The 16,332-nt window shown below is 36.9% G+C and overlaps 1 protein-coding gene across 8 annotated transcripts in view; it reads left to right on the top strand.

The window, feature by feature from the left end:
- Positions 1–16,332, top strand: part of RNLS (renalase, FAD dependent amine oxidase) — a 413,866-nt gene that overhangs the window by 254,894 nt on the left and 142,640 nt on the right. Inside the window, exon 6 of one of the 8 annotated variants that reach the window (XM_065521119.2) lies at positions 8,316–10,239. The exons of the other annotated variants lie outside the window; for them this stretch is intronic. Coding sequence (XP_065377191.1) covers positions 8,316–8,374 — 59 coding nt within the window. The 3' untranslated portion in view covers positions 8,375–10,239. Of the gene's footprint in view, positions 1–8,315; positions 10,240–16,332 lie in introns of those variants that run through there. 8 annotated transcript variants of the gene reach the window in all.

Below are 16,332 nucleotides of genomic sequence, written 5' to 3'. Positions count from 1 at the left end.
AATTTCCAATGCAGTAGTTAGATGTCCCTGGAATAATCAAAGAAGTCTCAAGTCCTAAGAACAGGGTGTGGGGAGAGAATGTTATCTAAAACCCTATGTAATATAGAAATGCATATGGGTCTTGAGCTGTCTTGAGCTGTCATTTACACAATGTGTATCTGGGTGTCGGGGAAACCATGGGTGTGCCTCACGGGTCCGCCTCGCAGCCCAACATCAGCTTCTGCCTCCCTCTTGCTGTGTCAGTACATACATACATATCCACTTGTGTGTGTGCTAATTGTGTCTCAAATTACAAGTAAGAAAATATGTTCATCCTTTATCAGAACTTATTTCTATATATGAACCAAAGAGAAGCATTTATAGGCTGAATTTAGGACAATTTGTATCAGGAGTTTGAAAAATAAAAAGAAATGAAATTAAAAACTAGAACAACATTGCTCAATATTTAAAACACCATACCTGTAACCTTAATTCAGCTTGTCACTGGTCACTGTGAGCCAGGTATCATGTGTGCTTTACATGTTTTATTGCATTCTATCATCACAACAACCCTATGAGGTAAATATTATTATCCCTATTTTATAGTTGAGAAAACTAAAGTTTAGAGAAATTAAGGAAGACCATGACTTCAACCTCAGCTTAATTTGTCTCCAAATCGTACATTTTTGATAAAAGTAAAAAAATCTCTGCCCTGAAGACTTTAATAAAAACACCCCAGGAACACTTACTTCTTTCCCCACCACCTACTCTGCAACACATTAAAATTGACCGATACCTGGAAACTAGAGTCTTCTCTTTCATATCCTACCCAACCTATGCATTCTGTCATTTGTGTAAAGAAAATAACTGTAGCTTTTAAAACGTATTTGCTCAAGAAGAGATTATAACACCAAATGTGGTAGTTCAAACTTCATTTGCTCCCCTCACGTATTTCCCAGATTTGGATTAATGAAATCCTCAGTCCATGTCTGTACCACAAATCCTCACGTTCCACAGCCACCACCAGCTCTACCATCCAAAATCCTGGAAATGGAAGAACCTTAGAAATCTAGCTTTCCGGCTGGGCGCAGTGGCTCACGCCTGTAATCCCAGCACTTTGGGAGGCCGAGGCAGGCGGATCACGAGATCAGGAGATCGAGACCATCCTGGCTAACACGGTGAAACCCTGTCTCCACTGAAAATACAAAAAATTCTCCTGGTGTGGTGGTGGGCGCCTGTAGTCCCAGCTACTCGGGAGGCTGAGGCAGGAGAATGGCATGAACCCGGGAGGTGGAAATTGCAGTGAACCAACATCACGCCACTGCACTCCAGCCTGGGTGACAAAGCAAGACTCCGTCTCAAAAAAAAAAAAAAGAAAAGAAAAAAAAAAAGAAAAATCTAGCTTTCCTACTGTCACTCACATGATGAGTGATGTTCAAACTCATGGCATGATTCATGAAGATAACTCAAGTTATTAGTAATCCCAAGAAGCTCAGTGAACACATATGCTCAAGACCACATATATCAAACTACGTGTGAGCAAGAGTAATGTTATTTTAGGGATAAACTTGGATTTATCTTAAGATATTTTTAAAAGTATTATAAATCATCCAAATTCTGTATATGCCAATTTACCTACTGTTAGTCACACATGACTTTCCATGGATCTGTGATACTTGTGAATCACTTGTACATTTCAGCATGTGAATTGCATACATGTGCTATGTCAAGAACTGTCAGATAGGAGCAGAGCTAAACTAGACCAAAGCTTTCTTAAATAATGTAGTTCTTTTTCTTACCCAACTACAAAATAGTCCATTGTATTTAAACTCAAAAGTAGGATGGAAGTTAAGGCCTAAAATTCACAGTGGCTCAAGGATTGAGAAAGCTCAGTTGAAAGGAAGTGTTTCCATCATTTTGGCCCTGCAGTTCCTTAGTTTTAGTCTCTTCTCTGAAGAGACTAAACATCAAGGAGCGATTGGGAAGGATGAACTTTTCTTCTAAATCATCACTGCCAACTGATTTATAGACTGCTAGAAAATTAAGGCTGAGAGAATAAGATGGACTTCTGCAACCCCTTTACTTCACATTTGAAGCAACTGAGGCCCAGAAGAAGTGTTTCCTGTAATTATGTGGTCATGCTTTCTAAAGGAAATAGTCAATTCTAATCTTCTATTTTACACTAGAGATATAAAATAAGATTTGGGGGAGATGGGAGGAGGAGAAGGAGAGGGAATAGAAAAAGAAAATAAAACTGATATTTGTAAGAATGAGCATAAATATGCCAGACACAGTACTAAAGGCTTCACACACTAGGATAGTTTAAGTTGCAAGTGACATAAAACTCATCTGAAATGGCTTAAGCAAAAAAAAGGAGTGGGGAGACTTATTATTGTTCCTGAAAAATCCAGGAGTAAAGCTGTAGGCAACTCTAGATAGATTCGATCAACATCATGCAAACTTAGCTTCTGTTCAATTTCTTGACTCTACTTTCTGCTGCGTTGGATTCATTCATGATGACACAAGGTAGTACCAAGGATTTCAGTGCCAAGTATGATTATTTTAAAAAAACAGAGAGAGAGAGAGCAAGACCATTTTCCTCAAAGTACAATAATTTTGGAATTGAATCTTATTGACCTGAGTGGCTTGGCTTTAGTTATGTACCCATTATCCAGCCAGTCACTGTGGCCAGAAGGGATGGATAAACTGAGCAGTGTAACCTAGGCTACTTTCATCAGGGCTGAAAGTAGAGGAAGGGTGATTCCCCTAAAACAAAATTTGGGTAGTGTTCCACAAAAGAGGTAGTGGTGGCTGAGCAGCTGACATCCACCACACAGATGTTCTCTCATCTGGTCCTCCTGACTAGCCTGGAGGTCAGTAGTTAGTTAGCTAGACTACGTCATGCCATCTCTCAACAGGGTCCTGGATTTCTTGCATCTATTTCGTAGATCACCAGACAGAAGACCTTTACCATATGTGAACTGTTTTGGGCCCCTTCATGAGACCCAAAGCCAATCCAGTAGGAAAATAAAGATTAAAGGGAATTTGTGTGGGCAATGTGTTTTTTTCTCCCTAAAATAGGGAGTACTCTCTGCCCCATCTCCCAGGCCCAGCCTTGCCTGTCATCCCTCACCCCTATATAAATCAACCATTTCCACTGATCACTTAGTCTATTATAAAGTCTTATCTACTGTGATGATTTAACACAACACCTTGATGTTACATCTACTCCACTCTCAGGGCTTTGGGATGCCACTATAATCAGTAGGAAATTATCCCTAGTTGCCCAACCCAGCCCCAACTCTTGCCTTCCTACCAAGTCCCATAGCCTCTATCCAGCACTCGAAAGTATTGCTGAAATAGATAGCATTTTGTTTATTGTTCAGGTAGTTTATATTGCTGGTGAAGGCTATCATTTACTTTCTCAGCTGACTGAAGAAGACAAAACACACTCTTATGTGAACAATTTTTCTTTGTTTACTTGAAGATTATTTCCTGAACTTGTATACATTTACTTATGCTGCAGCTATGGAGAAACATCTTTGGAAACTGGAAGTAGGAACTTTAGGGGAGTTCTCATTTTACTTTCAATTCATCGTGTGGGGTTTTACACACTTGTTTATATTTAACTAAATGCCTATCAGAGTGGTTATCTTATGTGGAGTTGTTTAGAGGATGTCTGTGTGTCTTGTTTAAACATAAGAAATCCAAACATATGTAGCCGGGAATAACAACGATTACAAACATACATGTGTATTAGTTTTAAAACTTCCCTTCCTAGCCTTTATTTAAAATGGCAAATGCATACATCCACAGATCTTTTAGTACACACAGGCCTAGAATAAACAAGTCAAAGACCTAAAGAAGAAAAGAAACTAATAGATGTATTGGTTTTTTAAAAGCTAGTATTTCCACCTCAATGATAGAAAAGTTTCTTAGGGTTGCATATGGAACCAGACCTGTAATTCCTCTGCTGTGTGCATTCAGTGCTGTCAGATTCTAAATGTGCCATAGCTTTGTCCAGTACTGCTGACCCTGCCGTTTTCATTTGATAGATGGAGAAAATCTTGCTTTATCTATCCATACTTTTTAGATCCTGAGAACAGAACTGATACCTCATTCATTCATTTATTCATCCAAGTATTCAACAATTATTCATTGCTTACCAATTGCCAAACCCCAAGGTAGTTACTATTAGAAATGTAAAATTGTATTTCTAAAATTTAACAGTAAAAGAATAAAACACTGAATAACAATCATCCTAGCTTTATACAAAACTAACATTTTCAAGTCTCTTTATATTTATTGCTAAAAATCAACCCATAGTGAGGCTTTGTTTGGCAGTAAAGGATCACAGAATAACCTCTCTTATACTTCCAAGCCCACGATGTAGTTATTTTGAACAAATTCAATCTGCATTACCACTACATTCCACCTGCTTATTTTTAATAAATGAGGTGTCTTTGTCTAATGAACTAGTATATCTAATGAGGCAGCTCTTAACCACCATTAAGTGAGGAATATAAAATTTGGGGCCCACATTTAGAAACAACTCACATGGGCCATCTGAAATGTAAAAGGGGCTGGGTGTGGTGGTTCACACCCGTAATCCCAAAACTTTGAGAGGCTAAGGTGGGTGAATCCCTTGAGTTTGGAAGTTTGAGACCAGCCTGGGCAACAAAGAAAGACCCCCATCTCTATAAAAAAAAAATTAAAAAATTAGCCAGGCATGGTGGCACACACCTGGCAGTCCCAGCTACTTAAGAGGCTGAGGTGGGAGGATCGCTTGAGCCCAGGAGGTGGAGGTTGTAGTGAACCAAAATTGAGCCACTGCACTGCAGCCTGGGTAATAGATCAAGACACTGTCTCAAAAAAAAAAAAAAAAAAAAGTACAAGAAAAGAAAACTCAAATCAAAAAGTCAATGTACCAGTATACAGTATATTCTTTATTGTGGAAGCTTATGCTTTAAGTTTATAAATCAAATTCCCTGGTAAATGTGATGAAAGTATAAAGAAATAGATATTTTGATAGTTTTACTTTTTAAAATAAATTTTAGGAAGAATTTGAAGATGATTGGGAATACTTTGCTTATTTTAATATAAGTTGTTGAAATTTTGACTGAGTTGGTATCGCGCATTAATTAATTTGTTAATTAACTAAATATGTTTAGTTTGTGGCTTATGAGATTGCAGTTTTTTCCTTCTGGGACACGAGATATGAACTCAATGAACTTGAACTACAGAGGAAAAATTGCTTGCTGATTGTTTTTAAGAGATTGAATGTTTTCAGCCTTAGACTTGATTGAGCTGTGGGTAGATTCAGATGATACTAATGACTTGTGGCTGAAATGCCTTCAACTCAATAAAATCATGATTTCAAGGAAAAAAAAAGAAATGTAAAATAAGATAAGATCCATAAATTCAGGTACCCCTCAATCTAGAGGGGAGACAAATAAATAGACAATGAAAATACAACGTGATAAATACTGTGAGTGTGGAGAGCACTTTCTTCCCATCTACATTGTTTTCTGGAATCTGCATTTCCCATTGATGAAGTGAAGTACAACAAAACCTCAGTAACTCTAATCCTTTGAAATGAAGTGAGTCAGATTTGATAGGCTGGTTTTTCAAATAGCATTTGATGAGCACTTATTGTGTGCCAAACCCTGAACTTCTCACTTTACATGGATTGAATCTGCACAGTAATCCTGAGGTTGGCATTGTTGTCTCTAGTGGGGCAAGAAAAAGTCAGATCTTTGGGAAAGGGTTTACAAATTGGATTTGTATGCAAAAATGCCACACTCATACATAACTAACTGAAAACTAAAAATAAAATAAGATACATTTTTTTTTTTTTTTTTTTTTTTTTTTTGAGACGGAGTCTTGCTCTGTAGCCCGGAATAAGATACATTTTAAACTAACAGATTAGCAAACATTACCCAGTGTTAAGAATGTGGAGAAATAAGGGCTCTCATTTACTACTACGGGGACTGTAATTTTGAAGGGCCATTTAGCTATATCAGAAATAATTTCAAATATGCTTACCCTTTGACTCAGCAATTCTATTACTAGGAATTTATCCTGGAGAGAGTCTCACATAAGTTCAACAAAGATATGTGAATTGTCTTAATTAGTTCGTGCTCCTATAACAAAATACCTTAGACAGGGTAGTTTATAAGCAGTATAAGTTTATTGCTCACGGCTCTGTAGACTGGGAAGTTCAGGATCAAGATACCAGTAGATTGGACATCTGGTGAGGGTTCACGCTTTCCTTCAAAGGTGGTGACTTCTTGATGCATTCTCACAGTGGAAACGGGAAACAAGTTCCCTCAAGCCTCTTTTATAAGGTCACTAGTCCCATTCAAGAAATTGTAGCCCTCATGACCAAATCACCTCCTAACGGCCCCACCTCTAAATAACAACACATTGGAGATTAGATTTCAAATATGAATTTTGGGGAGGCATAAACCTTCAGACCACAACAGAATAAATGTGTTTGTTGCAGCATTGTTTCTAACAGCAACAAACTGGAAAAAAAATGAAATTCCCAGCTCTGAAAGACTAGTAAACCATGGCAATTCATGTTATTAAATTAAGCAGATCCTCATGAACTGCTAGAAATCTATCCAAGATATGTTACATGAACAAAAGCAAGATATAAATGATAGCTATGGTAAGACTGTGTTTCCATTATTAAACAGGAAGTCAATATGCAGGCTCATGTGTAGAAAATTTCAGGAAAGGGTATTAAGAAACCATTGACAGCAGTTACCCTGGAGAGTGGGGCTGCCAGCTCTGATACCAAAGCAGTACTTTCATTTTTTACTTTATACACTTTCATCATGTTTGAATAACTTTTTTCTAAAGTTTTGTAATTTAGATAAAAGCAGTTTTAAAACACCAAAAATAATTTCATAATATCGTTCCTTTAAAGAATTACACTGTACATAACCATATCAGGGACTGAGAAGTTCCACTTAATTTTGTTTAAGCCAGGCATTTCAAAAATATATTCGTCCAAAGAATTATGTTGTTGTTTTGCCTAATAACTATTAATATGTCATGGTTCCTGTGGGAGGCACTGACTTAAGAAATTACAAAACAACAAGCAGCCTGAAGTCCTACAGGCAGGGAGTAGGGAGACAGAATTTCAGACTCAAGATCTGAAGCTCAACTGATATTCCTCAAAAGTGTACAGTCAGGATGAAGAAAGAGACCTGAATTGCTTATGCTAAATTAATCATATCTTGTTTCTTAGGGGTAAAAATATTACTCCAGAATTTTCTATAAATCTTAAATGGTACATCGTAGTTTCCTAGGAAGAGGTAGGTATAACCTTCAGCAGGAAGAGGAGAAAAAAACCACAAACTTTTATACTTGAATTATATTTCCTGGCATTTAAAAGGGTGTCATTTCACCTCTATCATTTCCCCCTTTTAAAATAGATAGTTAACCTGTAAAAAGGGAAGTAAGGGTTTGTCAGGCCATTTTGGTGTCTGCTGACAAGAATACAATTTCCACATTCATTTATCTTTCTGAATATTTTCCAGGCCAATTACCTTCTCCTATCACTTCTTTAGATCTTGTAATCCTTAAGTCTTCCAAATGAGGCTGTTAATTCCAACCTCTTCAATGGTTTTAACTAGATATGTAAACAACTGCTATTATCAATTAATACAGCCCCCTACCTCTAGGGACATAATATGGAAGAAAGTAAAACAAGCACTTTTCCTCAACGATGACAGGATAAAAGTGAAATATGTAAAGGGGAGGACTGTGAGTAAAACCATCTTTTCTCTGCATGGCCCATGCCATCATTTCAGAAGTATTTACTTCCAGAACTTTACTCTTCAATTAAAACTGTAAAATTGTGTTGAATGAATATAAATAGTACAAAAGTCCCTGCCATAGATAAAGTTGGAGGTAACAAAGTTGCCCAGGACATATTTGGTGAGGAGTGTTATCATAGCTGAATTTTGGCTGCTGTAACCTATATATAAGAACTAGATCTGAGATTTTTAAAAAGCAAGTAAAATCTGCAGGTGGTCCCTCTGAATAGTGAGGCCTAGTTCTTGACCTGGGACCAGCAGTAGACACGCAGCCAAGGAGGTAGAATGCCAAAAGGCAGAGCACTTTGTGCTCTTTTGGCTTGGCTGTGCTAGCAAGGCAAGAAAGAGGAGAGAGAGACATCAGGAGCCTGTTTACTTCTCTCTCAACCTCCCTTTCCCCTCCCCATCTTTCTCCTCTCTCTCTCCCTGGCTATCTCTTATCATCCAGGGAAAGTTAGATTTTTTTTGTTGGACTTACTGATATGATTGGCTTGGTCTCCATTACAGGTGCTGCTGGACCTGGGAGCCATATAAAAGAGCTAAATTGTAATAACTCTCATGGCTAGAGGGCAGTTGAGCCAGTTCCAAATGGAGTGGAGAAAGGCAAACGTATCATCAACCTCCACCGCCATGAGAAAGGAGAGCAGACCACCACCCCTCAAACAGTGTGGCCCTCAGCTCCTTGTCCAACTTCTCTCTTTATGTGAATGTGTTTGTTTCTGAACTAAGTCCTCCCCTTTACTTACAACATTCATTTGCATACACATCAATACTATACCATTTAGTGGATAATGATTCTGTTGTTATTTTGCATGTGTTTCTTTTCCCCCAGTAAGATGTAAACTCTTGAAGGACCTTAATACTGTATCTCATGGCAACAAATGCCAGACACCAGGATGCTCTTTTGATTGAATCAATAATTGAAGAAATATTTCATCCATTTATTTTTGGTCTTGATCTCTAACAGTAAAGTCTTCCACTCCTTAAATTTCTTTAGTCCTCTATTTTCTTGTCAGAGATATAATTTAGAGCTGGCCTTTGTGAACCCAACCACTGACCCTTGATACTTACTGCCAAAAATATAATTTTTCAGATGGAAAAAGTCTCTGGTGTATTTGCATGTGAATAAGGGTGTCCCAGGGAGTTTGAACTTTTAATACAAAGTTGTGAGAGCAAACCTAGGAGCAGAGATGCTGTGTACCTAAGAATGTACATTCTTCATGTGGCTACAGAAGTAGAAAATTAGAAATGGGTGAGAAATTTGGCTCAGAAGTAGAAAAACAATATCTAAGTTAATTTTTTCCTTATATCCAATTTTGTAGCCAATATTAAAAATGCATTTGTTCCCCAGTGCTTCGTTAAGTTTCTGTTACAATACTTAACATGGTTTAGGATTTTTTTTCAGAGATAACTATTCTGGTTCATCATTATTATTAAATAGTACCAGCCTATTTTAATTACTGTAGCTTTATAATGTATTTAAATATATGAAAAAAACAAGTCTCTACTCATTGAATTTCTTTATGAAAAATTTTAAGTGTTATTATTATTATATTTTACCTTTAGCGTCATTTTGTCAAATTGTAAAGGATGTTGCATAATTAATTAAAAATTATTTTTCTTACTAGTTATCACTGATACATAAGGAAATCAATTTTATGAAAAATTTTTCAACTTGATCAAGTTTATTTGATTCATTACTGTTTTCAACCATGTTTTCCTTCTTTCTAATAATTATGCATCTTTTTTCCATTTTTTATCTTATTGTACCAAGCAGAGCAATGTTAAATACTATTGGTGTTACTAAGAATTTTAGTTTCTGATTTTATTTAAAAAGTCAATATTATTTAATTATAAGGTATGCTATAAACCATCATCTTAAGAGAGGTATTCTATCTCATTTTGAGGAAGTTACTTTTATTTCATATTTTCTCTGTTTTTCTCATGAATTGTGTTCATAGGTGCCTTTTAAATATACGTTGAAATCATCCTCTTTTACCCAATTGTACTTATAATATGCCATATTATAAGAGATTAATTACTAGAAAATCTATATGGTTATTGATGAATTTTTAAAATTAATATTGTTTCTGAACATTTCACTCATGAATTTTCTCTTTATAATCATATGGAAGAATGGTCTGTAGTTTAGTATGTGTTTATGTTCTTAAATGGTGATGTGTGTGTCTGCAATTGACATTATACTAGCTTAACAGTTTGAAAGAAATCACAAGTAAAGCAACCAGGTCCTGAAGTGTTTTTTGAAAAATTAATGTCTTGACTGCATTTTCAATTTCTTTTATTGATTTATGTATTTACATATTTATTTGCTTTATACGGATTTTCTTTTTGCTTGAGTCAATTGGGGTAAATTTTATTTTTAAGAAAAATTACCTTCTTGCTTTTAAGATTAAAAAATGTATTCACATGTACTATGTATTTTTGTGGCTTTAAAGAACTTCTCTGATGTATCCTGTCTGGCAGAGAAAGGCAATGGGGATGCTTGCCTGTCTTTAGGTAGAGTGGGGAAAAAAACAAAAAAGAAACAAAATGTCTTCCTGAGATGCCAAGCCACAAACCCACCCTTAGGCAGATTTGGTGCCAGAATTCATTCTGCCAGTATATTGTATAAATCTAGTTAAAGTGGTCATGGGCAATATTGCCCTAAGGCCTCTGGCAGAAACCAAAGCACATTTCTAAAGGAGCATTATTTAAATGCAGGCACAAAGAATCTTTCAGATAAAGTTCCTAGGAGCATGAGCTCACAATAGAAATATACATATATTATAAATAAATATATAGAGATAAATACATATATAGAGAGAATATAAAATTGTGTATGAGCATGTGTGTATATATATTTATCAATATAGATATATAGCTATGTAGACATCTCAAAACAGACAGAAAACCATGCAATTATGAGCAATAGTCATCCAACAAGAACAACAACAAAAAAAGCCAGAGCCATTCTTATAAAGCCTGAAGATTTTGGAATAACTAGACACACACTGTAGAATAACTATATTGAATATGTTGGAATAAATAAGAGTACTGATAGTATGACTAGGGAGAAAGAGACTATCAAAATTGATCATGCAGATTTGAAAAAGAACCAAATAGAATATTTACAAATGAAAAATAAATTTGAAACTCAAAGGACAAATTAAACATCAAAAAAACCACAGATGTAAGGAGAATGGTGAGCTAAAAGATAAATCACAAAAAATTACACAGAATTTAGCATGGAGAGATAAAGACAGAAAATACTGAAAATAGATCAAGACATATGAAGATAGAATGAGAATATCTAGTATGTCCCTAATTAGAATTTCATGAAAAGAGGTTAGAGAGAATGGGAATAAGGAAATATTGGGAGAACTAGTAGCTGAACAATTTCCAAAAGTAATGACAAAATTAAGTCTTCAGATTCAGAAATCCCAATGAAGTCAACAAAGGTAAACAAAAAGAAACTCAAATCTTAAAATAACTGAATAAAACTGAGCAACCCAAAGACAAAGAGAAAACCATAAAAGCAGCCAGATATAAAAGAAAAATTAACTGCAAAGGACCTACAATCAAATTAAGAAAGACCTCTCAGGCTGGACATGGTGGCTCACACATCCCAGAACTTTGAGAGGCTAAGGCAGGAGGATTGCTTGAGGCCAGGAGTTCAAGACCAGCCTGGGCAACACAGTGAGACCCTGTCTCTATAAAAAAATTTAAAACTAGCTGAGTGTGGTGGTCTTAGCTACTTGGGAAGCTGAGGCAGGAGGACTGCTTGAGTCTGAGAGTTCAAGACTGTAGTGAACTACAATTGCACCACTGTGCTTCAACCTGGGTGAGAGAGCAAAAAAAGAAAAAAAGAAAAGAGTTGGCTTCCTAACAGCCTCAAAAGAAGCTAACCTACATTGGTATCATATCTTTAAAGTCCTGAGAAAAATATTTTCAATTTATTATTATATACCAACAAAAATTATATTTCACAAATGCAGATAAAATAAAGACATTTTAAGGAAAGCAAAATCTGAGAGAGTTCTGTCTCCATTAGAAGTTCATTTTAAGAACTTCACAGAATACTTTTGGAAGAGGAAAATGAGCCTAGAGGGAAAATCTGAGATCCAAGAAAGATGCTTTTCATGAATAAAAGCAAACATTAACTGTATAAGATAGAACCAAAGAAATAAAATAATCCTTAACAATAAAAGCATATAAACTTAGAGTTAGTAATCTAAGGCTCTAATATTATTTGGGAGGAGAATAAAGGTATTTATTCACTTTCACTTTTAATTTAATATAGATGCTTAAATATATGAGTATTCCCTAAAAATATAACCAAACTGTATAATTTCCAAGACAGTAGAAGATGAAAATGGAATAAAGTGTAAACATGGTTTAATCATAAAGAAGGCATTTTTTAAATTTAAAAAAGAAACATGCAAACATGCATGCTGAATAAGTGGGACAAATAGAAAGAAAAATATCCCTTAAAATAAAAAGCACATCTGGATGTAAAGAGGTTCACAACATATTGTTAAAATATTCAAATATCAGGAAACTATTAACCTAACTTAGATATAAAGCAAAAATTGTCAAGACTGAAAGCAGAAATTGGCAAATTTACCATCATCAGGAGAGATACTTCTCTCAGTAACTGAAGTGGACCAAAAAATCATAATTTAATTCATGAGTACTATACAATCAATGAGATTGTTCTAATTAACTTTTGTAAAATGTTAATTCAGGCCAGGCATGATGGCTCTTGCCTACAATTCCAGCACTTTGGGAGGCTGAACTAGGCAGATCACCTGAGGCCATGAGTTTGAGACCAGCCTGGCCAACATGACGAAACCCTGTCTCTATTAAAAGTACAAAAATTAGCTGGGTATGGTGGCTCACGCCTGTAGTCTCAGTTTCTCAGGAAGCGAGACACAAGAATCACTTGAACCTGGGAGACAGAGGTTTCAGTGAACCGAGATTGTGCCACTGCACTCCAGCCTAGGTGACAGAGCAAGACTCTGTCTCAAATTAATTAATTAATTAATTAATTAAATTGGCTGGGCGCTGTGGCTCACACCTGTAGTCCTAGCACTTTGGGAGGCCAAGGCAGGCAGATTGCCTGAGCTCAGGAGTTCGAGACCAGCCTGGGCAACATGGTGAAACCCCATCTCTACTAAAATATAAAAATAAATAAATAAATAATTAAAATGTCAATTCAATACCTAGAAAATTCTATTCAAGTACACATAAAACACTTGTAAGAACTGACTATATTTGAGGCCAATGAACAAATCTTAAAGTAGCATTGCCTTAGTCCATTTTCACACTGCTGTAAGGAACTTCCCTGAGACTGGATAATTTATAAAGAACAGAGGTTTAATTGACTCACAGTTCCGCATGGCTGGGGAGGCCTCAGGAAACTTATAATCATGGCAGAAGGCAAATGGGAAGCAAACTTGGACCTTTCTCACATGACAGCATGAGAGAGAAGAGTGAGGAGTGAAGGGGGACGATCCCCTTATAAAACCATCAGATCTCATGAGAACTCACTCAGTTTCACCAAATCAGTGTAGGGGAATCCACTCGCATGATCCAATCACATCAGTCTCTCCTAGACACATGGGTATTACAGGGATTACAATTCAAGATGAGATTTGGGTGGAGACACAGCCAAATTATATCATTCCACCCCCGGCCCCTCCCACATCTCATGTCCTCACATTTCAAAACACAATCATGCCTTTCCAACAGTCTGCCAAAGTCCTAACTCATTCCAGCATAAACCCAAAAGTCCAAGTCCAAAGTTTCATCTGAGAAAAGACAAGTCGCTTCCACCTATGAGCCTGTAAAATCAAAAGCAGGTTAGTTACTTCTTAGATACAATGGGAGTATAGGCATTGGATAAATGCTCCCATTCCAAATGGGAGAAATTGGCCAAAATAAAGGGGCTATAGGCCCCATGCAAGTCCAAAACCCAGCAGGGCAGCTATTCAATCTTAAAGCTCCGAAATGATCTCCTTTGACTCCATGTCTCACATCCAGGTCACACTGATGCAAGAGGTGGACTCACACAGTCTTGGGAAGCTCCACCCTTGTGGTTTTACAGGGTACAGCCCTCCTCCCAGCTGTTTTCACAAGCTGGCATTGAGTGTCTGCACCTTTTCCAGCTGCATCGTGCAAGTTGTCATTGGTTCTACCATTCTGGGGTCTAGAAAATGGTGGCCCTCTTCTCACAACTCCAGCCAGCTTGAATTTCTCCCCAGAAAATTGGTTTTTGTTTTCTATTGCATCATCAGGCTGCAAATTTTCCACTTTTATGCTCTGTATCCCTTTTAAACATAAGTTCCAATTTCAAATCATCTCTTTGTGAATGCATAAAACTGAATGCTTTTAAGAGCACCCAGACTACCGCTTGAACGCTTTGGTGCTTAGGAATTTCTTCCACCAGATGCCCTAAGTCATGTGTCTCAAGTTCAAAGTTCCACAGATCTCTAGGGCAGGGGCAAAATGCCACTAGTCTCTTTGCTAAAGCATGGCAAGAGTGACCTTTGCTCCAGTTCCCAATGAGTTCCTCATTTCCATCTGAGACCACCTCAGCCTGAACTTCATTGTCTCTATCACTATCAGAATTTTGGTCAAAACCATTCAACAAGTCTCTAGGAAGTTCCAAACTTTCCCACATCTTCCTGTCTTCTTCTGAGCCCTGTAAACTGTTCCAGCCTCTGCCTGTTACCCAATTCCAAATTCTCTTCCACATTTTCAGGTATCTTTATATCAGTACCCCACTCTCTGAGGTACCAATTTACTGTATTAGTCTGGTTTCACACTGCTATAAAGACATACCTGAGACTGGGTAATTTATAAAGAAAAGAGGTTTAATTGACTTACAGTTTTGCATGACTGGGGAGGCCTCAAGAAATTTACAATCATGGCGGAAGGTGAAGAGGAAGCAAGTTTGGGCCTTCTCACATGGCGGAAGGACAGAGAGAAGGGTGAGGAGCGAAGTGGGGACAGCCTCTTATAAAATCATCAGATCTCATGAGAAGTCACTCACTATTACAAGAACAGCATGAAGGGAAACCACGCCTATGATCCAATCACCTCACACCAGTTCTCTCCCTAGACACGTGAGGATTATAGGGATTACAATTCAAGATGGGATTTGCCAAAACCATCTATGGTTCAAGCCAAACCATATCAATCAGAGAGACCAATGCAATTGAGATAGAATTTATTTTAAAAATGCATGTTATGATAAGTAGCATGTAGTTGGATGTGACCCAGTATGACAATCTTTTTCTTTAAATAAGTAAATTTAACCTATTAATGGTTATAACTGATATGACCATGAATCTGAAGCAGCTACAGTGCTTTCTTCAAAACAAATGTTAATTTCTGTTTGGAGACTCGGCAACTTCTGTAGCTTTTGATTGTAAGTATTTAATGCTTGAGCCTTCTAAATCTTAGTGCTCTATTAGCAGTTGATGATTATAATGCTGCTGATACTGCTGAGGTTGCCGCTGTTTTTATCAACATTTGGTGTCCTGACCTTCACTCAGAATTGTAGACTAAAAACTGCTGTGGCTATTTCACACTCATTATGATGGCTATTATTAAAAACAAAAACAGAACAAAACAGCAAATAAGTGTTGGTGAGGATGTGGAGAAATTGGAACCCTTGTGCATTGCTGGTGGGAACGCAAAATGATGCAGCCTATGGAAAATTATATGGTTGAGTCATCAAAAAACTTAAAGATAGGATTCTCATATGATCCAGCAATTCCACTTCTGAGTATCTACCCAAAAGAAGTGAAAGCAGGGACTTGAACTGAATTTGTACAGCAATGTTCATAACAGCATAATTTACAATCACTAAAAGGTAGAAGCAACTCAAGTGTCCATTGAAGGGTGAACGGATAAGCAAATTGTGATATATGCATATGGTGGAATATCATTCGGCCTTAGGAAGGAAGGAAACTCTGACTTACTACAAAATATATGAACTTTGAGGACATTATGCTAAGTGAAATAAACCAGTTACAAAAGGACAAATGTTGTATGACTCCAGTTATATGAGGTGCCTAGAGTAGTCAAATTAATACAGATAGAAATAGAATGGTGGTTGCCAGGGGCTGGGGGAAGAGAGAATAGGTACTTGTTGTTTAAGGGATATGGAGTTTCAGCTTAGGAAGATGAAAAAGTTTAGGAGATGGATAGCGGTCATTGTTGGCTTTTAAAAAATAAATTCAGGTGGCACGTGCAGATTTGTTACATGGGTATATTGTGTAATGCTGGAGTTTGGGCTTCTAGTAAACCCATTACCCAAATATTGGACATAGTACCCAATACGGAGTTTTTCAACTCTCTCCCCACTCACATCCTTACCCTTTCTGGAGTGCCCAGTATCTATTGTTTCCATCTTTATATCCATGTGTACCCATTGATTAGCTCTTACTTATAAGTGAAAACATGGGGTATTTGATCTTCTGTTTTAGTTATTTTTTTGCAAAGGACATGATTTCTT

The sequence above is a fragment of the Macaca fascicularis genome, chromosome 9, assembly GCF_037993035.2.
Source record: "Macaca fascicularis isolate 582-1 chromosome 9, T2T-MFA8v1.1".
NCBI lineage: Eukaryota > Metazoa > Chordata > Mammalia > Primates > Cercopithecidae > Macaca > Macaca fascicularis.
The sequence above is the reverse complement of the archived record's forward strand: the minus strand, read 5'-3'. Positions and strand labels throughout refer to the sequence as shown.